General features: G+C 47.7%; 1 protein-coding gene across 2 annotated transcripts; it reads left to right on the top strand.

The window, feature by feature from the left end:
* Positions 1 to 3,370: 3,370 nt before the first annotated feature.
* On the top strand, positions 3,371 to 5,470 carry LOC123154179 (7-deoxyloganetin glucosyltransferase). Of its 2 annotated transcripts, none has more exons than XM_044572964.1 (2): positions 3,371 to 4,115; positions 4,360 to 5,470. In XM_044572964.1, the coding sequence occupies exons 1-2, from the start codon at positions 3,575 to 3,577 to the stop codon at positions 5,292 to 5,294; spliced, it is 1,476 nt and encodes a 491-aa protein (XP_044428899.1). In that variant the 5' UTR covers positions 3,371 to 3,574; the 3' UTR covers positions 5,295 to 5,470. The 2 variants fall into 2 exon arrangements, with proteins under 2 accessions (XP_044428899.1, XP_044428898.1); XM_044572963.1 differs by having other exon boundaries at positions 3,379 to 4,115; positions 4,357 to 5,470.
* Positions 5,471 to 24,696: the final 19,226 nt, after the last annotated feature.

Genomic DNA, 24,696 nt, shown 5'->3' with positions numbered 1-24,696 from the left:
ATGTTCACGTTATACTACAAATAGTTCACCATCCATTATAAAAATGTTCGTCGTATATTTCAAATTGTTCTGGTTTAAATATTATGAAAATGTTCGATGTGTACTCAAAAAATTTGAACATATATTAAATTCTTTTAATGCATATTAAAAAATTGCTCAACGTATATATATTCATATTTTCTGAAAAAAATCACTGTATATTAAACATACTAATATAATGAAAAGGCATTGTGTATTAAGTAAATGTTCAACGGATATTAAAAAAAATTCAATGTGTGTTTTTAAATAAAATAAAAACCAACCAAAAAATCGGCCCGATATAGTAAACTAGATGATGCCGTATGGGCCACAGAGGCAGAATGGACCGGCCCAGTAGGTGCGTGGCTGTTCGAAGCTCCCTCCGTTTATCTGAAATCACTAATTAAAAAGCACTCTTTGCAAAGGTCGTTTCCACCTCCTCAGGTCGCGACAAGTGGCGCACTGCATGCACGCTACTTGTCGCAATCAGTGTGCCACTTATCGCAACTTGGGTATTTTCGTAAACCTCACATCCAAATCTGGAACCGTTTTCACCATTGTATTCATGATGTCAAGATCTTCAACACTATATCACATATTGATAGGTTTTTATGAACTTTTTTTCACGAAAAAATGAATAAAAAAAAACGAACATGGAGCAGGTTTTTTTTCTGAAGAGGCACAACTATGCCTCTCGCGGAAGCAAATCCATGCGTCAACGAGAAGTAAATCTGTACCTCTCGTGAAAGGAAAAAAAATATTTTTCCCTTTTTCAAGAGGCACGACTATGCTTCTCACCGAAGCAAATCCGTGCCTCCGCGATAAGTAAATATATGCGTCTTATGGAAAAAAGAAAATACAATTTTTTCTCTTTTCTAAGAGGTACGACTGTGCCTCTTGCGGAAGCAAATCCGTGCCTACACGAGAAATAAATCTATGCCTCTCACGAAAGAAAAAAATGCATTTTTTTTCTTTTTCCAAGAGTCACAGCGGAAGCCAAAAAAAGAAAAAAATAATCTAAAAACAGAAAGGCATACAAAAAGAAAAGAAAAAAATCCGGAAGGAGAGCCTAGAGCACGTCATGTGCCGAGGGCTGAGAGTGCATCAAGTCCACCCAAAATGACCCTTGCGGAGGCTTCCGAAGAAGTACTCGCTGATTAGTTGGTCTCCCTTTTAACGCACGCGAATAGGAGTCTCCCTCCCGAGGGAACGGACGTACGCCGGTTATTGTGGTCCAATGAAAATGCAAAACTTCCCGACATATATAGAGTTCTCATAATACTGTAGGGGGAGAGGCTATCTCGCGCGCGCGGGGCAACTTGCGATTTCAGACAAGGCACACTTGCCCTTTTGAGCAAGTTTGGGGATACCGTTTGAGGTAAATCCGGGCCCCACCTGGGCCCCACTAATTGAAATCAAGGCGGGTGAGATTAAGTTTCACGGAGAGAGAGTATGGAGGGTCCAACGCTGTAGGCGCACATGTGGGCTTATGGGTAAACGTGGGTGGGCCCATCTGTCCTCGGCTTCCGAAATGAGATCGCTCGTTGCAACGATGGCTCGCGAAGGAGCGCTTCCTTACTGTAGGTGCGAGAGCAAGACAAATAGGATGTAACTTTGTCAGAGATGAGATTTTATTTTTTATTAGAAAAAGGCCAGTTGTCTAATACCCCTTCCTCCGAAAATACTTGTCATCAAAATGAATAAAAGAGGATGTATCTAAATGTATATTAATTCTAGATACATTCTTTTTTATCCATTTTGATGACAAATATTTTCGAATCGGAGGGAGTAGCATCTTCAACAGGCATGCTTCGCCTCGGCGAGATATGATTCTTTTACAAAGTCAAAATAGTCGTCTTGCGCGCGGGAGGGACGAAGAGGTTTTTCAGATGCACAAAAACACAACGTCCAATCCGATGGCCCCACTTGCAGCAGTCAACGCGCACAATCCGGCGCCCTAAATTTGCAGCCCAGGAAATCGCTTTAGCACGTGCACTAAGAGCATCTCCAACAGCCGCGCCAAAAGACACGCGCGCGGTAAATTGGCTTTATAGCGCGCGCGGGACGTTTACGCGTGCTCCAGCGGTGGCGCGAAACTAGCGTGCGGGGAAACGATTGCGCGCGCGCGGGAAAAGGCGGCCGCTCGCGCACTACATTTGGCGCGCCGCGTCCGGCGCGCCTATAAATTACAGCGCCTCCGCCGCTCTCTCCATCGCCCTTTGCCGCTCTCTCCATCTCTCCATCGCCCCCTGCCGCGCTCTGCCGCCGACACGCCACAACCGCGCCACGATGCCGCCTCGGCGCCGGGGAGGTACGGGCTACCGCGGCGTCCGCGTGCGTCCGTCCGGCACCTACTCCGTCGAGATTCGGTCGGGCGGCGGCATGCGGCTCCGTCTCGGAACTTTCAACACCGCCCAGGAGGGCGCCCGCGCGTACGACGCTGCGGCGTGGCGCCTCCTGCGGTCCCGCCAGGACATGAACTTCGCCGACGTGACGACGCGGGAGCGTGCACAGGAGTTGGCGCCTTTCCTGCGGCTTCTCACTGACGAGGATCATCGCAAGCATCGGAGGCGGGAGCATCGTCTCAGGCTGGCCGAGATGGACGAGCAAGCCAAGGCGATGTGGAGTCATCGCTTCCCGGAAGACACCAACGAGGAACAGTTCTTCGCCCAGAGGAGGGCGAGGAGGGCGAAGAGGAGAGAGGAGCGAGCCGACTATCGCGAGGACAAGCGAACGCGGAAGGCTGTCGCTAAATACAACCAAGCGCTAGGAGATGCGTCCTCCTGGAACTCCGACGACGAGCGGTTCCTTGACGCCTACGCTCCGACGCCGGAGGAGGACATCACTGAGACAGAGTCCGAGTCGGACGAGTAGTAGTAGGAGAACTATCAACGAAACCAAATATGTAGTAGGAGAACTATCTACGAAACCAAATATGTAGTAGAAAAAACTGAAATATAGCGCGCCTGCTGGAGCGGCGTGGGCGCGCTTTAATTTGCGGCGGTCGCTGGAGCCAGCGCACCGCTGCGCGCAAAAGCTGGCTAACCCGGCGCACCGCTGCGCGCAAAAGCTGGCTAACCCGGCGCTGTATCACGACTTTTAGCGCGCGGCGCGTTACGCGGCTGTTGGAGATGCTCTAACGTTTTTTGTGCGTGCTCTATTTTACAGCATCTGCTTGAGCGCTGTTTCTTATCTTCAGTGTATAAAAATGGTGATTTTTAGCACGACATTTTTGGCACCTGTTGAAGATGCTCTAAGTTACCAAATGCGCCAAACTATTCCAGGCGGCCGGTAGGCAAACGAAAGGACGTGCGGATCAGATGCATGGTCCCGTGTCCTCCTCCCACAACAACAATAATTCATCATGAAGCCAACGAAAGAAGCCATGCGGCTGCTGACTGATCCAACAACCTGTGAGCACGAGGATAGGTTTACGCCATGTTATATACCATCACGCCAGGAGCTCATGGAGCACAGAGCTGCATCTTGTGGCCTTGTGGGTGAGAGAGCCAACTGAAGCGCGCAACAGCAAGGCGAAGCAAGCTCGGTAGCTAGGATGGGGTCCCTGCCGCCGGCGGGCGAGAGGCCGCACGCCGTGATGATGCCGTACCCGGCGCAGGGCCACGTCACGCCGATGCTGAAGCTGGCCAAGCTGCTCCACACCAGGGGCTTCCACGTCACCTTCGTCAACAACGAGTTCAACCACCTCCGCCTGCTGGGCGCGCAGCAGGCGCAGGCCGCCGTGGACAGGCTCTGCAGCCTGCCGGGGTTCCGCTTCGCCACCATCGCCGACGGCCTTCCGCCGTCCGACCTCGAGGCCTCGCGGGACACCCCCGCGCTGATCTACTCCACCATGACCACCTGCCGTCCCAGGTTCAAGGAGCTCGTCGTCAAGCTCAACGAGGAGGCCGAGGCCTCCGGCGGCGCCGTGCCGCCTGTTACCTGCGTGGTGGCCGATAGCATCACGAGCTTCGCCATTAGCGTCGCGCGTGAGCTCGGCCTCCGCTGCGCCGTGCTCTGGACCGCCAGCGCATGTGGTTTCATGGGCTACTACCACTACAAGGATCTACTCGACCGTGGACTCGTCCCTCTCAAAGGTATGTATGGATGTCTCTCTCGACATGCACGACAAAAACAAAAGCTCTCCTCAACTACCGAGGTCTGTTCTTGCTTTTGTTGAAGTGGAGTATGTACCAAGTCTAGCATGTCGTTGTGCACTCCTAAAGCTGTTGCATCTGAAGAATTTAAATTAGTTGCAGACATAGTATTATCTATTATAGAACAATTCAATTGATGGCAACATTACATACTGGTATAATTAATTTGTTGTTGGTGCAGAAGAGGCTCAGTTGAGCAATGGATACTTGGACATGATCATCGACTGGATACCGGCGATGCCCAAGGACCTGCGGCTGCGTGATCTCCCGAGCTATTTGCGCACCACGGACCCTGATGACATCATGTTCAACTTCTTCATCCACGAGGTACCCGCCATGTCGCAGGCGTCAGCGGTGGTCATCAACACCTGGGACGAGCTCGACGCGCCCTTGCTTGATGCCATGTCCAAGCTCCTGCCGCCCATCTACACGGCGGGGCCACTCCATTTGACGGCTCGCAACAATGTGCCGGAGGAGAGCCCTATCTCCAGCATTGGGTCCAACCTGTGGAAGGAGCAGGACGCTCCCCTCCGGTGGCTCGACGGCCGGCCGCCGCGCTCCGTGGTGCACGTCAATTTCGGGAGCACCACGGTGATGTCCAAGGAGCATATGCTGGAGTTCGCCTGGGGGCTGGCCAACACTGGCTACGCCTTCCTATGGAACGTGCGGCCTGACCTCGTCAAGGGCGACGTCAAGGCCGCACTTCCGCCGGAGTTCTATGCGGCAACCGAGGGGCGGAGCATGCTGTCGACGTGGTGCCCGCAGCAGGAGGTGCTGGAACACGAGGCCGTAGGGGTGTTCCTCACACACTCTGGGTGGAACTCATCGCTAGAAGGCATCTGCGGCGGCGTGCCGATGGTGTGCTGGCCCTTCTTCGCGGAGCAGCAGACCAACTGCCGTTTCAAGTGTACGGAGTGGGGCATCGGGATGGAGATTGGGGACGACGTGAGGAGGACCGAGGTGGAGGCCATGATACGGGAGGCCATGGAGGGGGAGCAGGGGCGAGAGATGCGACGACGCGTGCTAGAGCTTCGCCAGAGCGCCGTGGCCTCCGCACGGCGTGACGGAAGATCCATGTGTAATGTTGATAGGCTCATCAAGGAGGTGCTTCTGGCTTGAAACAAGCAAATTAAGCTGGTAAGAATAAATGGTTTGGCGAGTCTGAAGCGTTTATTAAGACGTAACCAACTCCTCTCCATTTGAAAGCTTAAGTCACGTTTTGAGTGATAATTTACATGGATTACCAAGATTTGCTACAAAGACGATTGAAATACTTTGGATCGTGATCATGATCATGTATCGCCGTGCGCCTTGAATCCCATATAGAACTAAGATGCACACGACAGTTTAGAGACGATTTTTGGACGATTCGTGTTGATTTCTAGCATAATGCGATCTAATGGATGCTTTTATCTCCCCACAAAAAAAAGGTTGCTTTTATATATCGTGCAGAAATTGTGCACATAGCCGTCGTCTCTCTAGCACTGCGCAAGCCCATATGGTCCAAAGTGTAACCAAAATGATCACGAAATCAGCATACGGTACAGAATCTAGCAGTAAGAAAATACTCCCTCCATCCGAAAATACTTGTCCGAGAAATGAATAAAATAGAAGTATCTATAATTAAAATAAATCTAGATACAACCATTTTTAAACAAATATTTTCGGACGGAGGGAGTATGTCGCTTTTCATATGGCTCTGTAGTTCTGTTCATTGCTTTAACCAAGTCTGGATCTGCTATCTCCGATACATAGTGTGACATATAGTACAATAAGAGCAAGTGCATCCAAGATCCCATCGATCCACATAGTGCACAGTTGGCCGTCGACCCCATGTTGCGTGCGTTGAGATGAGCACAGAGAACGTGCGACTGGCTTTGTTAACAGAGATATGCGGAAAGTGCGGTTGTAATTCTCGATGTAGGGCCTGTGTTTTTTGGAGGCTTCACGCATGTGCCACCCACTTCGCTGTTTCTCCTATAGGTCACTTCCTTCATTTGAGATTCTAAACTAATTATAGATGAACTAGCTTAGAAACCGAAAATTAGGGAACGCAGCTTAGAGCAAGTACAATAAGATGACATAAGCAGGTTATAAGGACTAAAATATTATATCTTTGCTTAGTTGAAGAAGAGAGAAGAGGAGAGAGAAGAGAAGTGAGCTCTTAGTTAGTAGTCCGCTGCAATACGAGACCCAAGACGCTTTATGAGGTTGTAAGGTGGGCCAACTTCTAATAAAGTAGTGTCTTCTCCCCCTAGACTGGCATTTGCATCCCCTGGCGGGTTCCCCTTATCCCCTGGCGGCTACGCTAGGGTTCCCCTTGATCCACCCAACTCCACCTAAAACTCACGCCAGATCCTTGCGTAAAGGCCTCCGGTGTGATCCCCCGTGTCTGCGCTCATCGAGGAGGCGATTGCATGTCGACTGCAGGGAAGGACACGATGTCCTCGGAGGCCGCGGCGGCGATGGCGGCGGCGGCGGAACAGGCATCTGGAAGTTTCAATGACGATAGGGGCCGCGATCACGGTGCAGTACTAGAGGACAGGTTTGCTGGACTTAACCTCCGTGGGGAGGAAGAAGAGGAATTAGACTTGTCTGGAGAGATTGAAGATCTGATTGCTGAGACAAGATGGGTGGCGATCTTTAGGGTTCACACCCGAAAGCCATTCAGCCATGTGGCTCTGTTCAAGGCTATGAGAAACACATGGATCCCTGAACAGGGGGTGATTTTCAAGGCTAAGAAGGATAATCTCTTCCTGGCTCAGTTTATGTGCTTGGGGGATTGGAATCGTGTTATGAATGGTGGCCCATGGATATTTAGGAACTCAGCTGTTGTTCTGGAGGAGTATGATGGACTGACGAACGTAGAAGAATACAAATTGGATCGTATCCCGGTATGGGCGAGGATTATGGGCCTCCCAGAGGGCCTGATGAAAAAAACTGAGATCGCGGAGAAAATTGCAAAGAAGGTTGGTGTCCCCCCCATCAAGGTCGTTGTGAATGAAGGGCGCATTAACCCAACGAAATATTTGCGAGCTCGAGTGTTTGTTAAACTAGAAACATCCTTGGTCCGTTTTGTTCCTCTTGCTCTGAAGGAGCTTAAGAGATATCCGGTGGAGTATGAAAAACTCCCCGATTTCTGTGATTTTTGCGGGCTGATTGGTCACGTAGTAACTGAATGCGGTGATGGCATCCACAGGCCTGAAGAATGTGAATGGGGAGAATGGTTACTTGTTAACTTTGATGCCCCCAATGGCCGAGGCAGGGGGTCACGCAGAGAGGAAAGGACTGCAGGAGATGGAGGGGCTTTGACAGAAGGGATAGAAACCCACGAGAGCAGAATCTAAATGAGGACAGAGATATGGAGATGGACTCAAATCAAGGGGCTGTTATACCCAGTGCTCGGAAGAGGTTAATAGGACAGGATGGCAAAGTTAATAGTCCAAATGGTGGCACATCTTGGCTTCCTGGTGCCCCCCCACCATCGGGTTTTGTCAATGACAAGGTGCAATTGCTGGAAGGCAATGGAAGTGAGACTATTGATAAGAGCACGATGAGCACCCCATAGAAGATTCACGATCCTAAGCGAAGGAGAGCAGATCATCAGGAAGAGACAGCTACAACCAGTATATCGGCGACACCCCTAGAGGGTGTTCGCCGGGACCAATGAAAATAATCAGTTGGAACTGTCGGGGCATCTTGGGGGCCCCGACAGTTCGCTCGCTTCTGGATATACAGAGGCGACATGAACCCGATGCATTTTTCTTGTCCGAGACGCATTTGGATGATGCTAGGGCAGAGGTTCTGATGAAAAGGTTGCGGATGGACCATAGAATTACGGTCCCTAGTGTAGATGGAAGAAAGGGTGGCTTGCTTTTAGTCTGGAAGAAGGAGGTAAGGATCTACTCCCGGGCTGCCACCCTAGATTTCATTGATGTTTCTGTTGAAGAGGATAATGGGGATGAGTGGAGGTTAACTGGGATTTATGGCGAACCAAGCTGGGATAACAAGACTCGCACGTACCAATTACTTCGAGATCTACACGCCCAATCCAGGTTACCATGGGTTGTGATCGGCGATTTTAATGAGATCCTTCTCTCCTCAGAGAAGGACGGAGGTGCTCCTCGACAACAATCTCATCTTAAAGCCTTTCAGGACGCCTTGTCTGATTGCGCGCTAGAAGACTTGGGGTATGTGAAGGAAATATGCCCTAGAGGCAATAATAAAGTTATTATTTATTTCCTTGTATCATGATAAATGTTTATTATTCATGTTAGAATTGTATTAACCGGAAACATAATACATGTGTGAATACATAGACAAACAGAGTGTCACTAGTATGCCTCTACTTGACTAGCTCGTTAATCAAAGATGGTTATGTTTCCTAACCATGAACAAGGAGTTGTTATTTGATTAACGAGATCACATCATTAGGTGAATGATCTGATTGACATGACCCATTCCATTAGCTTAACACCTGATCATTTAGTATGTTGCTATTGCTTTCTTCATGACTTATACATGTTCCTATGACTATGAGATTATGCAACTCCCGTTTGCCGGAGGAACACTTTGTGTGCTACCAAACGTCACAACGTAAATGGGTGATTATAAAGGTGCTCTACAGGTGTCTCCAAAGGTACATGTTGGGTTGGCGTATTTCGAGATTAGGATTTGTCACTCCGATTGTCGGAGAGGTATCTCTGGGCCCTCTCGGTAATGCACATCACATAAGCCTTGCAAGCATTGCAACTAATGAGTTAGTTGCGAGATGATGTATTACGAAACGAGTAAAGAGACTTGCCGGTAACGAGATTGAACTAGGTATTGAGATACCGACGATCGAATCTCGGGCAAGTAACATACCGATGACAAAGGGAACAACGTATGTTGTTTTGCGGTCTGACCGATAAAGATCTTCGTAGAATATGTAGGAGCCAATATGAGCATCCAGGTTCCGCTATTGGTTATTGACCGGAGACGTGTCTCGGTCATGTCTACATTGTTCTCGAACCCGTAGGGTCCGCACGCTTAAGGTTTCGATGACAGTTATATTATGAGTTTATGAGTTTTGATGTACTGAAGTTAGTTCGGAGTCCCGGATGTGATCACGGACATGACGAGGAGTCTCGAAATGGTCGAGACATAAAGATTGATATATTGGACGGCTATATTCGGACACCGGAAGTGTTCCGGGTGATTTCGGAGAAAACCGGAGAGCCGGAGGGTTACCGGAACCCCCCCCGGGAGAAGTAATGGGCCATATGGGCCTTAGTGGAGAGAGAGAGGGGCAGCCAGAGGTGGGCTGCGCGCCTCCTCCCCCCTGGTCCGAATTGGACTAGGAGAGGGGGGCGGCGCCCCCCCTTTCCCTCTCCCTCCCCACTTCTTTCCCCCTCCTAGTAGGAGTCCTACTCCTACTAGGAGGAGGACTCCTCCTGGCGCGCCTATAGGGGCCGGCCGGCCTCCTCCCCTTGCTCCTTTATATACGGGGGCAGGGGGGCACCCCTAGACACACAAGTTGATCCGTGTGATCATATTCTTAGCCGTGTGCGGTGCCCCCCTCCACCATAGTCCTCGATAATATTGTAGCGGTGCTTAGGCGAAGCCCTGCGACGGTAGTGCATCAAGATCGTCACCACGCCGTCGTGCTGACGGAACTCTTCCCCGACACTTTGCTGGATCGGAGTCCGGGGATCGTCATCGAGCTGAACGTGTGCTAGAACTCGGAGGTGCCGTAGTTTCGGTGCTTGATCGGTCGGGCCGTGGAGACGTACGACTACATCAACCAAACGCTTCCGTTGTCGATCTACAAGGGTACGTAGATCACACTCTCCCCTCTTGTTGCTATGCATCACCATGATCTTGTGTGTGCGTAGGAAATTTTTTGAAATTACTACGTTCCCCAACAGTGGCATCCGAGCCTAGGTTTTATATGTTGATGTTATTTGCATGAGTAGAACACAAGTGAGTTGTGGGCGATATAAGTCATACTGCTTACCAGCATGTCATACTTTGGTTCGGCGGTATTGTTGGACGAAGCGGCCCGGACCGACATTACGCGTACGCTTACGCGAGACCGGTTCTCCCGACGTGCTTTGCACATAGGTGGCTTGCGGGTGACAGTTTCTCCAACTTTAGTTGAACCGAGTGTGGCTACGCCCGGTCCTTGCGAAGGTTAAAACAACACCAACTTGACAAACTATCGTTGTGGTTTTGATGCGTAGGTAAGATTGGTTCTTGCTTAAGCCCGTAGCAGCCACGTAAAACTTGCAACAACAAAGTAGAGGACGTCTAACTTGTTTTTGCAGGGCATGTTGTGATGTGATATGGTCAAGACATGATGCTAAATTTTATTGTATGAGATGATCATGTTTTGTAACCGAGTTATCGGCAACTGGCAGGAGCCATATGGTTGTCGCTTTATTGTATGCAATGCAATCGCGCTGTAATGCTTTACTTTATCACTAAGCGGTAGCGATAGTCGTGGAAGCATAAGATTGGCGTGACGACAACGACGCTACGATGGAGATCAAGGTGTCGCGCCGGTGACGATGGTGATCACGACGGTGCTTCGATGGAGATCACAAGCACAAGATGATGATGGCCATATCATATCACTTATATTGATTGCATGTGATGTTTATCTTTTATGCATCTTATCTTGCTTTGATTGACGGTAGCATTATAAGATGATCTCTCACTAATTATCAAGAAGTGTTCTCCCTGAGTATGCACCGTTGCGAAAGTTCTTCGTGCTGAGACACCACGTGATGATCGGGTGTGATAGGCTCTACGTTCAAATACAACGGGTGCAAAACAGTTGCACACGCGGAATACTCAGGTTATACTTGACGAGCCAAGCATATACAGATATGGCCTCGGAACACGGAGACCGAAAGGTCGAGCGTGAATCATATAGTAGATATGATCAACATAATGATGTTCACCAATGAAACTACTCCATCTCACGTGATGATCGGACATGGTTTAGTTGATTTGGATCACGTAATCACTTAGAGGATTAGAGGGATGTCTATCTAAGTGGGAGTTCTTTAAGTAAATTAATTGAACCTAAATTTATCATGAAACTTAGTACCTGATAGTATCTTGCTTGTTTATGCTTGATTGTAGATAGATGGCTCGTGCTGTTGTTCCGTTGAATTTTAATGCGTTCCTTGAGAAAGCAAAGTTGAAAGATGATGGTAGCAATTACACGGACTGGGTCCGTAACTTGAGGATTATCCTCATTGCTGCACAGAAGAATTACGTCCTGGAAGCACCGCTGGGTGCCAGGCCTGCTGCTGGAGCAACACCAGATGTTATGAACGTCTGGCAGAGCAAAGCTGATGACTACTCGATAGTTCAGTGTGCCATGCTTTACGGCTTAGAATCGGGACTTCAACGACGTTTTGAACGTCATGGAGCATATGAGATGTTCCAGGAGTTGAAGTTAATATTTCAAGCAAATGCCCGGATTGAGAGATATGAAGTCTCCAATAAGTTCTATAGCTGCAAGATGGAGGAGAACAGTTCTGTCAGTGAGCATATACTCAAAATGTCTGGGTATAATAATCACTTGATTCAATTGGGAGTTAATCTTCCAGATGATTGCGTCATTGACAGAATTCTCCAATCACTGCCACCAAGCTACAAGAGCTTCGTGATGAACTATAATATGCAAGGGATGAATAAGACTATTCCCGAGCTCTTCGCAATGCTAAAAGCTGCGGAGGTAGAAATCAAGAAGGAGCATCAAGTGTTGATGGTCAACAAGACCACTAGTTTCAAGAAAAAGGGCAAAGGGAAGAAGAAGGGGAACTTCAAAAAGAACGGCAAGCAAGTTGCTACTCAAGAGAAGAAACCCAAACCTGGACCTAAGCCTGAAACTGAGTGCTTCTACTGCAAGCAGACTGGTCACTGGAAGCGGAACTGCCCCAAGTATTTGGCGGATAAGAAGGATGGCAAGGTGAACAAAGGTATATGTGATATACATGTTATTGATGTGTACCTTACTAATGCTCGCAGTAGCACCTGGGTATTTGATACTGGTTCTGTTGCTAATATTTGCAACTCGAAACAGGGACTACGGATTAAGCGAAGATTGGCTAAGGACGAGGTGACGATGCGCGTGGGAAACGGTTCCAAAGTCGATGTGATCGCAGTCGGCACGCTACCTCTACATCTACCTTCGGGATTAATATTAGACCTAAATAATTGTTATTTGGTGCCAGCGTTAAGCATGAACATTATATCTGGATCTTGTTTGATGCGAGACGGTTATTCATTTAAATCTGAGAATAATGGTTGTTCTATTTATATGAGTAATATCTTTTATGGTCATGCACCCTTAAAGAGTGGTCTATTTTTATTGAATCTCGATAGTAGTGACACACATATTCATAGTGTTGAAGCCAAAAGATGCAGAGTTGATAATGATAGTGCAACTTATTTGTGGCACTGCCGTTTAGGTCATATCGGTGTAAAGCGCATGAAGAAACTCCATACTGATGGACTTTTGGAACCACTTGATTATGAATCACTTGGTACTTGCGAACCGTGCCTCATGGGCAAGATGACTAAAACACCGTTCTCCGGTACTATGGAGAGAGCAACAGATTTATTGGAAATCATACATACAGATGTATGTGGTCCGATGAATATTGAGGCTCGTGGCGGATATCGTTATTTTCTCACCTTCACAGATGACTTAAGCAGATATGGGTATATCTACTTAATGAAACATAAGTCTGAAACATTTGAAAAGTTCAAAGAATTTCAGAGTGAAGTTGAAAATCATCGTAACAAGAAAATAAAGTTTCTACGATCTGATCGTGGAGGAGAATATTTGAGTTACGAGTTTGGTGTACATTTGAAAAATTGTGGAATAGTTTCGCAACTCACGCCACCCGGAACACCACAGCGTAATGGTGTGTCCGAACGTCGTAATCGTACTTTACTAGATATGGTGCGATCTATGATGTCTCTTACTGATTTACCGCTATCGTTTTGGGGACACGCTCTAGAGACGACCGCATTCACGTTAAATAGGGCACCATCAAAATCCGTTGAGACGACGCCTTATGAACTATGGTTTGGCAAGAAACCAAAGTTGTCGTTTCTGAAAGTTTGGGGCTGCGATGCTTATGTGAAAAAGCTTCAACCTGATAAGCTCGAACCCAAATCGGAGAAATGTGTCTTCATAGGATATCCAAAGGAGACTATTGGATACACCTTCTATCACAGATCCGAAGGCAAGACTTTTGTTGCTAAGTTCGGAAACTTTCTGGAGAAGGAGTTTCTCTCGAAAGAAGTGAGTGGGAGGAAAGTAGAACTTGACGAGGTAACTGTACCTGCTCCCTTATTGGAAAGTAGTGCATCACAGAAAACTGTTTCAGTGACACCTACACCAGTTAGTGAGGAAGCTAATGATGATGATCATGAAACTTCAGAACAAGATACTACTGAACCTCGTAGATCAACCAGAGTGAGATCCGCGCCAGAGTGGTACGGTAATCCTGTTCTGGAAGTCATGCTACTAGATCATGATGAACCTACGAACTATGAAGAAGCGATGGTGAGCCCAGATTCCGCAAAATGGCTTGAAGCCATGAAATCTGAGATGGGATCCATGTATGAGAACAAAGTATGGACTTTGGTTGACTTGCCCGATGATCGGCAAGCAATTGAGAATAAATGGATCTTCAAGAAGAAGACTGACGCTGACGGTAATATTACTGTCTACAAAGCTCGACTTGTCGCAAAAGGTTTTCGGCAAGTTCAAGGGATTGACTACGATGAGACCTTCTCACCCGTAGCGATGCTTAAGTCTGTCCGAATCATGTTAGCAATTGCCGCATTTTATGATTATGAAATTTGGCAGATGGATGTCAAAACTGCATTCCTGAATGGATTTCTGGAAGAAGAGTTGTATATGATGCAACCAGAAGGTTTTGTCGATCCAAAGGGAGCTAACAAAGTGTGCAAGCTCCAGCGATCCATTTATGGACTGGTGCAAGCCTCTCGGAGTTGGAATAAACGCTTTGATAGTGTGATCAAAGCATTTGGTTTTATACAGACTTTTGGAGAAGCCTGTATTTACAAGAAAGTGAGTGGGAGCTCTGTAGCATTTCTGATATTATATGTGGATGACATATTACTAATTGGAAATGATATAGAATTTCTGGATAGCATAAAGGGATACTTGAATAAGAGTTTTTCAATGAAAGACCTCGGTGAAGCTGCTTACATATTAGGCATTAAGATCTATAGAGATAGATCAAGACGCTTAATTGGACTTTCACAAACCACATACCTTGACAAAGTTTTGAAGAAGTTCAAAATGGATCAAGCAAAGAAAGGGTTCTTGCCTGTGTTACAAGGTGTGAAGTTGAGTAAGACTCAATGCCCGACCACTGCAGAAGATAGAGAGAATATGAAAGATGTTCCCTATGCTTCAGCCATAGGCTCTATCATGTATGCAATGCTGTGTACCAGACCTGATGTGTGCCTTGCTATAAGTCTAGCAGGGAGGTACCAAAGTAATCCAGGAGTGGATCACTGGACAGCGGTCAAGAACATCCTGAAATACCTGAAAAGGACTAAGGATATGTTTCTCATATATGGAGGTGACAAAGAGCTCATCGTAAAAGGTTACGTTGATGCAAGCTTTGACACTGATCCGGACGATTCTAAATCGCAAACCGGATACGTGTTTACATTAAACGGTGGAGCTGTCAGTTGGTGCAGTTCTAAACAAAGCGTTGTAGCGGGATCTACATGTGAAGCGGAGTACATAGCTGCTTCGGAAGCAGCAAATGAAGGAGTCTGGATGAAGGAGTTCATATCCGATCTAGGTGTCATACCTAGTGCATCGGGTCCAATGAAAATCTTTTGTGACAATACTGGTGCAATTGCCTTGGCAAAGGAATCCAGATTTCACAAGAGAACCAAGCACATCAAGAGACGCTTCAATTCCATCCGGGATCTAGTCCAGGTGGGAGACATAGAGATTTGCAAGATACATACGGATCTGAATGTTGCAGACCCGTTGACTAAGCCTCTTCCACGAGCAAAACATGATCAGCACCAAGGCTCCATGGGTGTTAGAATCATTACTGTGTAATCTAGATTATTGACTCTAGTGCAAGTGGGAGACTGAAGGAAATATGCCCTAGAGGCAATAATAAAGTTATTATTTATTTCCTTATATCATGATAAATGTTTATTATTCATGCTAGAATTGTATTAACCGGAAACATAATACATGTGTGAATACATAGACAAACAGAGTGTCACTAGTATGCCTCTACTTGACTAGCTCGTTAATCAAAGATGGTTATGTTTCCTAACCATGAACAAGGAGTTGTTATTTGATTAACGAGATCACATCATTAGGTGAATGATCTGATTGACATGACCCATTCCATTAGCTTAACACCCGATCATTTAGTATGTTGCTATTGCTTTCTTCATGACTTATACATGTTCTTATGACTATGAGATTATGCAACTCCCGTTTGCCGGAGGAACACTTTGTGTGCTACCAAACGTCACAACGTAAATGGGTGATTATAAAGGTGCTCTACAGGTGTCTCCAAAGGTACATGTTGGGTTGGCGTATTTCGAGATTAGGATTTGTCACTCCGATTGTCGGAGAGGTATCTCTAGGCCCTCTCGATAATGCACATCACATAAGCCTTGCAAGCATTGCAACTAATGAGTTAGTTGCGAGATGATGTATTATGAAACGAGTAAAGAGACTTGCCGGTAACGAGATTGAACTAGGTATTGAGATACCGACGATCGAATCTCGGGTAAGTAACATACCGATGACAAAGGGAACAACGTATGTTGTTTTGCGGTCTGACCGATAAAGATCTTCGTAGAATATGTAGGAGCCAATATGAGCATCCAGGTTCCGCTATTGGTTATTGACCGGAGACGTGTCTACATTGTTCTCGAACCCGTAGGGTCCGCACGCTTAAGTTTTCGATGACAGTTATATTATGAGTTTATGAGTTTTGATGTACCGAAGTTAGTTCGGAGTCCCGGATGTGATCACGGACATGACGAGGAGTCTCGAAATGGTCGAGACATAAAGATTGATATATTGGACGGCTATATTCGGACACCGGAAGTGTTCCGGGTGATTTTGGAGAAAACCGGAGAGCCGGAGGGTTACCGGAACCCCCCCGGGAGAAGTAATGGGCCATATGGGCCTTAGTGGAGAGAGAGAGGGGCAGCCAGAGGTGGGCTGCGTGCCTCCTCCCCCTTGGTCCGAATTGGACTAGGAGAGGGGGGCGGCGCCCCCCCTTTCCCTCTCCCTCCCCACTTCTTTCCCCCTCCTAGTAGGAGTCCTACTCCTACTAGGAGGAGGACTCCTCCTGGCGCGCCTATAGGGGCCGGCCGGCCTCCTCCCCTTGCTACTTTATATACGGGGGCAGGGGGGCACCCCTAGACACATAAGTTGATCCGTGTGATCATATTCTTAGCCGTGTGCGGTGCCCCCCTCCACCATAGTCCTCGATAATATTGTAGCGGTGCTTAGGCGAAGCCCCGCGACGGTAGTGCATCAAGATCGTCACCACACCGTCGTGCTGACGGAACTCTTCCCCGACATTTTGCTGTATCGGAGTCCGGGGATCGTCATCGATCTGAACGTGTGCTAGAACTCGGAGGTGCCGTAGTTTCGGTGCTTGATCGGTCGGGCCGTGGAGACGTACGACTACATCAACCAAACGCTTCCGTTGTCGATCTAGAAGGGTACGTAGATCACACTCTCCCCTCTCGTTGCTATGCATCACCATGATCTTGCGTGTGCGTAGGAATTTTTTTGAAATTACTACGTTCCCCAACAGTATGAGGGTGATGTTTTCACGTGGTTCCGTGGAGGACTACGAGAAAGACTAGATCTGGCAGTGTCAAATGCAGAATGGATGAGGCTACACCCGTGGGCAGGCCTATGCAACTTGGAGCTAGGTAAATCAGACCACAGGCCGATATGTTTGGACACTAACCACCTTGTTGGAGTGGCAGAACATGCACCATCCTACGGAAGAAAATTTGAGGCAAGGTGGCTAGCTGAGGAGACTGTGGAAGAGATTGTTAAAACAGCGTGGCAAAAGGCTGCCGCCCGTAACATTGGACCGGGAGTGGGTGCTAAACTTTCTGCGGTGCATCAGGATATGCATGCCTGGGACCGAAGGGTGCTAAAGGAGCCCCGCTCAAGACTCAGGAAGGCACAAAGAGAGCTCGAATCGCTCTCAAGGGCAATCCCGACTCCTGACGTCCGTATACAGCAGAAGGAGTTGTCTCTATTTATAGAAAATTCGCTTGAGCAAGATGAAGTATATTGGATGCAGAGAGGCAAGGTTAGCTGGCTCCGGCGAGGAGACCGTAATGCTGCTTACTTCCATCAATCTGCCTCGGCACGTCGACGGAAGAATTTAACTAAAAAGTTGAGAAGCAATAGTAATAATTGGGTAGAAGGAAACAACAACTTGAAGCCGTTGATTCGTGATTACTTTCAGGGTCTATTTACATCAGATATGGGGGAGGTAGATCAGGGCTTGCTAAATTCTGTAAAACCTGTGGTGACAAATGATATGAATAATATGCTTTTGGCTGAGTATACCAGGGAGGAGGTTCGCAAGGCTTTGTTCCAAATAGGTGACCTGAAGGCCCCGGGCCCGGATGGACTTCACGCTATTTTCTTTAAAATATTCTGGCACATTGTGGGAGAGGAGCTAACAGATGAGGTGCTGAAAGCTATACGGGATAGGAAAATCCCTACAGGTTGGAACTCAACGAATGTGACTCTCATACCTAAGGTAAATTCCGCCGAGGTGATAACACAGTATAGACCAATAAGCTTGTGTAACGTGGTCTATAAAATTATTTCAAAAATGATTGCAAATAGACTTAAGAGGATTCTCCCTGACATTATTTCTCCAACACAAAGTGCCTTCGTACCGGGAAGATTAATCACTGATAACGTGTTGGTAGCTTATGAATGTTTTCATGCAATCAAGAAAAAAACGCATGGATCAAATGGGCTCTGTGCGGTAAAGTTGGATATGGATAAAGCTTATGACCGTGTTGAATGGGTTTTTTTGGAGAAGATAATGCTGCAGATGGGGTTTCATGCGCAATGGGTAGAACTCATCATGGAGTGTGTGTCCTCAGTAACCTATAGAGTCAGATTTAATAACACCGAAACTGATGAGTTTTCTCCTACAAGAGGCTTGAGGCAGGGTGACCCTATATCACCTTATTTATTTTTATTATGTTCTGAAGGTCTCTCAAGTCTGCTTGCTCATGAACAGGAAATAGGAGAACTAGAGGGTGTGCGAGTGTGCATGAATGCCCCCTCAATCTCACACTTGTTATTTGCAGACGACTCTCTGATTCTTATGAAGGTGGATACCCATAATGCAGATACTTTAAAAAGAGTTTTGGAGACATATTGCTCTAGTTCAGGGCAGGTGATCAGTAATACAAAGTCAAGTATATATTTCAGTCCGAATACAAATGTTCAAGTCAGGGAAAATATTTGCAGAGAATTGAACATCATGACAGAAGCTTTATCTGATACGTATTTGGGCTTACCGACTATGGTCGGGGTGGACAGAAGCGATTGCTTTCAACACTTGATTGATAGAGTTTGTCAGAGGCTAAAGGGGTGGAAAGAGAAAACACTCTCGATGCAAGGTAAAGAGATATTGGTAAAATCAGTTGCCCAAGCGATTCCTTCCTATGCAATGTCAGTTTTTAAACTTCCAAAAGGAATCTGCAAATCTATTACTGATGAAATCGCTGGTTTTTGGTGGGGAGATGATGAAGAGAAGAAGAAAATGCATTGGTTTGCCTGGTGGAGGTTATGCATACTGAAGAAGGAAGGGGGATTAGGGTTTAGAGACTTGCACAGTTTTAATCTTGCTTTACTAGCAAAACAGTGCTGGCGACTAATCCAGAACCCGGATTCTTTATGTGCTCAAGTTCTGAAGGCAAAGTATTACCCGGACGGTGACATTTTGAGGGCGGGACCCAAGAATGGCTCTTCTTACACTTGGCAGAGCATTGTGGCTGGCATTCAGACCTTTCAAACGAGGTTGCATTTGGCGTGTTGGATCTGGAGCTAATATTGATATTTGGAGTGACCCCTGGATACCGTCTAGTGTTACTACAAAACTGATTACACCAAGAGGTGCAACTATGCTATCAAAGGTTGAGGAGTTAGTAAATCCACATACGGGGCAATGGGACGAAGAACTAATCCGGGATATATTTTCACCGGTCAACGTCCATAGAATACTACAGATCCAGCTAAACCCCCACATGATAGAAGATTTTGTAGCGTGGAATTACACACGGTCGGTTACATTCTCCGTACGATCGGCCTATCATAGAGAATTTGAGCATCAATATGGTTCGCGGTGGCGGCGAGGGGATGGGCAAGGCTCAGAATATATCAACTCGGTGTGGAAGGATATGTGGAATTTGAAGGTTCCTGGGAAGATAAAACACTTTGGTTGGAAAGTCCTGCACGGTTCCCTACCTTGCCTTGGTGTATTGGCAAATCGCCATATCCCATACACGGGACAATGCCCAGTCTGCTCAGTTGGAGTAGAAGATATACAACACTGCCTGTTTAACTGCCCACGAGCAAGATCAGTTTGGGAACAACTTGGCTTGGCGCAAAGTGTGCAAGAGGCGATGGCTGAGGATAGACCAGGTTCTATCACAATGGAAATCCTGTCGAAGCTTCAGGGTAATGACCATGAACTACCAAGGGCAGAACTTGCACTAGTGGCGGCCTGGTACATTTGGTGGCAGCGACGGCAGATCGCCAAAGGTATTGAGGTCCAAGATTCGTCGAGAACGGCTCTAGCGATTAGAGTTCTGACAACGAATTACTTGCGATCAGTGTCTCCCAAGGGCACATCAAGGACGCTTGATCATATTTGGCAGAAGCCAAACCGGGGGATAGTGAAGATTAATGTTGATGCCGCGTTCCAATATGAAACACTCTCGGGAGTGAGTGGGGCTGTGGCCCGGGATGATCGAGGAGATTTTATAGCGGCAGCAAATTGGTTCTTTCCAGTAGTAACAGGGGTGGACAACACTGAACTAATGGCGATCAGGAATGGTCTCTACCTAGCAGCCAATATTGGGTGCAGCACTGTTGTTCTGGAGTCAGATTCTTCATTTGTGGTGGACTCAATGAACCAAATCTATGATTATATGGGGCCGGATATAGCTATCATCATGGAGTGTAAGCAACTAATGACAGACTTCGCGTCAGTATCATTCAATCATTGCTATAGAGAAGCTAACCAAGTGGCGGATGAACTAGCAAAGAACTCTTTCATGAAAAGGGTTTCTGGGTTTTGGGATGTGATCCCTGACTTTATTTCCAATCTCATTGTAAACGACATGTCTATTATTTGAGAAATAAAGTCTTATTTGCGGTCAAAAAAAAAAACTTCTAATAAAGTAGTAGACATCTAAAGTTTATTATTGTACATGTCGGCTATGTGGTTGGCTCTAGATGACATGGCAACTTCTTATAGCCGACCGTTGGCTGTATTATTAGAGCAAGTATAATAAGGTACAGTCAGCAGGATGTAAGGATTAAAATATTATATGTTTGCTGAGTTGGATGACAGAGAAAAAGAGAGAGAAGGAAGGCGGACTGTAGATTAATAGCCGGCCACAGCACGTGCTTCAAGAAACAATGTGAGATGTATGGTGGGCCATACATTAATGAAATAGTACTAATTAGTAACTAGCTATTATACATGTTGGCTATTAGGTTGGCTATAGATGATGTGACAACTTTATATAGCCGATTGTTGGCTATACTATTAACCATGCTCTTAGGGCATCTCCAACGCGGACCCCACCGGCATATGTTCGGAACATGTGGTCCGGACTACTTTTGCCATCCAACACGGACATGTATCAGTTTGCTCGGCAATCTGGACGAACCTTTTCCCACAAAACAGAGACAAAGTGGGGGAGGGGGTGTTTGCGTGCGTCCGGACCGCTGCTACATCTGATTTTGACTGCACTGGTCCAACCCCCTCCCTCGCTTGCGCGTGCTTCGCGTCGAAAACAGCCAACGCCGCTCCAGAGCGGCAGTACCACATTCATGCCCGACCAGAGCGGACGCGACCTTTCATTGCCGCCGACATTGAAGTAGCGTGCCAGCTGGGAGAGCGCCGCCCATGCCGCTTTCCGATGCACACGACTACTCTGCGTTCAAACGACACCATGGCCGTCCGTCGCCCTACATTAATGCATGTGGTTGCCGAGAAATCTACTCTGGCGCCACCCGTCCATCTGTCTGCCGCCCATCATTGCCATCCACCCGCTATAAAAACTACAACTCCGGTCATAGCCGCAATCATTCTTCTCTGGTCCCTTCCTCCTCACTGCACCACGCCCACCATGTCCTCCTAGTGCTTCAAAACCCTCTGGGACGGACTCTCATCCGAGAAGAAGAAGGAGATAGCCGCCATTGCTGCCGGCTAGCAGGACGGCAGGCAGACGAACGTCGCGACGTCCCAATGTAGGACACGGCTGAGGACGAACGTGCGCTACCCTCCTCGCCGGTGCATGCCGGTATCACCATCGATGAGGCACGTTCCCACTATATGGACATGGCGCGGGAGGAGCGGGATGCCAAGTTCTGGAGGCACAGGCCGACCAGGCCTAAAACCTTTGTCTCCTCAACGAGCACCGACAAGCAGAGGGGCAACTTGCCGCCTGCATGGCCATCGTGTCGGACGCAGACATGGCGGAGAAGGCGTTGCTGCTCGAGTCCTACCGCTCCGCCTGCGACATCTGTCGTGACCACTAGCGGTACCGCCATTATCAGGTGGAGCTACATGCCGCCTATAAGGAGGCGGACAAGGTGGCGGATGAGGTGTTCGGTAAGAGCGACGACAATGACATCCTCGACTCTGCCAAGGCCGCACCCCGCCGCCATGACCACGAAGCCGTCACATCTGCGGGCTCCACCGCAGCAAGAAAGAGTAGTGCATGGTAGGTCACCGCTGCTTGGGTCCCAAGAAGGCCACCTCTCTTCTCCTTTGCTAAAGCCAAGCTTGGCGGGCTTAATCAGCCGATTAGCCGCTCAGGCTTCGGTGGTGGAGGCTGCGGACGGAGAGCTAGAGAGCGCCGAGGCGGAACTGGAGAAGGCAAAGGCAACAACCGGAGTTTCAGTTCTCGGGGCTCATGTCGAGCATGAGGATGGGCGCCGGTGATCATTTAGATTAGGTTTAGAATAGGGTTTAGTTAAATAATTGTCCAAAATATAATGAATTTTGTCTGATTTATATGAAAAATATCTAAATTATAACGAATGTGCTTCAATTTATATGTAAATCTGCCATGTTTGCATAAATTTTGCCTGGTCTATTGAAATGCAGTTTGAAATGTGTGCAAACAATATTGGATGACTGCCTCCTGCATTCATATCGACAGACTCGCAATCCAGTCCACATACAGATGCGGAAGAGGATTTACAGGGCAGGGTTAGGCCAACTCCACCGCGCGACCCCAAACGGACATCCGATTTGGCCGGATTTTGTACCTTTAGGTAGGGCAATGTGTTCGTGTCTGGGCCTATCCTGGGATGCGGTGGCCGTGCGGCCAACGCGCGGCCGCATCCGTTTGCCCCATCCTGTCCGCCAGGGCCAAAATGCCCATATTTTCATATCAAAACTAGTTTGCATGTCCAAATATTTGTCTGAAAATAAAAATAGTTTTACAACCTAATTGAAATTGTCTTTAATAAAATAGTTTTACAACCAAATCAAAATTGCCTTGACTGAACATAAAATGAACCAATACATCTATTGGTTGCCAAGGTGATCCCACACGTGCTTAACCAAGTCATTTTGAAAATCCAAATGAGTGTCCCAACCACGCAGCTCACGGTGGAATTGGACAAACTGTTCAAATATGGCTGGTTCTTGGTGCAAGGGCTCAACATTTTCACCTTGATAATCAAATCCTTGGTCGAAGATACTCTCATCACGCTCATCCTCGATGATCATGTTGTGCATGATCACACAAGCAGTCATCACCTCCCAAAGCTTCGTTTCATCCCATGACAGTGCATGGTTTCGAACGGTACCCCATCGGGATTGAAGCACAACAAAAGCACGTTCCATATCCTTTCTAGCACTCTCTTGCATTTTGGCAAATCTCTTTATCTTCTCACCTTGGGGTTTCGAGGTTGTCTTCACAAAAGTTGACCGCTGAGGATATATACCATCAGCTAGATAGTATCCCTTGTTGTACTGGTGGCCATTGATCTCAAAGTTGACAGGTGAGGAGTGGCCTTCTACAAGCCTTGCGAAGACTGGAGAACGCTGCAACACGTTGATATCATTGTGAGAACCTGCCATGCCGAAGAAAGAATGCCATATCCAAAGATCCGGCGAAGCCACCGCTTCTAATATGACAATGCACGCTTTGACATGCCCCTTGTACTGGCCCTGCCAAACAAATGGACAGTTCTTCCACTCCCAGTGCATACAATCTATGCTGTCAAGCATGCCTGGAAAGCCTCTAGCTGCGTTGGTCGCCAACAATCTCTCTGTATCAGCGGCAGTTGGCTGCCTCAAGTACTCCGGGCCAAACACCTCGATCACAGCCTGACAGAACTTGTACATTGACATCAGACATGTTGTCTCACTCATACGCACATACTCATCCACCAGATCGCCTGGAATTCCATATGCAAGCATGCAGATGGCCGCGGTGCATTTCTGGTAAGAGGAGAATCCAAGCTTGTCAAGGCCACCACATGAAACATGTGGTAAGCAACCCAAACAATTCAAAAAGCTTGTCAAGGGCATCCGTCTTGCACTCGAAGTATGGGTCATGAGAAACCACTCTCTCTCAAATACGATTGAACACATGCCTTGTCATTTGAAAATGGCGACATAATTTATCCAGCTTGAAGAGCGGGGTGTTGACAAAGTAATCGGCATATAGCAGGGCGTGGCCTCTCTCCCTGTTGCGGTTCAGGTTGGGAGCACGGCCAGGGAGTGACCCCCTGTACCGAGGAAGCTGCCGTTGAATGTGGTCGTGAACGATCAGTGCAGCTACCACAATATCTTCATCATTCGACGACGAATCGTCCGATGAACAAATGAAGTGGTGGAAGAAAAACTCATCTCCACTGCCCATATCTTTGTGGGCAAAGTGTCGAACACCTTGCGGTCGTGGTGGCAAAGAGGCCGCAATGATCACATCGACGCAGCAGGGGTGGTTGGCGGCCGACTACTGGCCGCTCTGGAGCTCTCGTCGGAAGCTGCCGCCGCCGCCGTGGTACGTCGCTGGCGGTCGTATCCCCTCTGCCATCGGCTACGACGGCGACGGCCAAACCTCCTCCGATCGACGACCAAAACTACGGCGAAAGCGCGGGGCGTGTTGGCGGCCATGTCGAGACGTGGTTTGGTATGGACGGCCGTGGCCTGCACAGTGAGGAGGCGGCCGGAGAATA

The sequence above is a fragment of the Triticum aestivum genome, chromosome 7A, assembly GCF_018294505.1.
Source record: "Triticum aestivum cultivar Chinese Spring chromosome 7A, IWGSC CS RefSeq v2.1, whole genome shotgun sequence".
Lineage (NCBI taxonomy): Eukaryota > Viridiplantae > Streptophyta > Magnoliopsida > Poales > Poaceae > Triticum > Triticum aestivum.
This window is presented reverse-complemented; position numbering and strand designations above follow the sequence as displayed.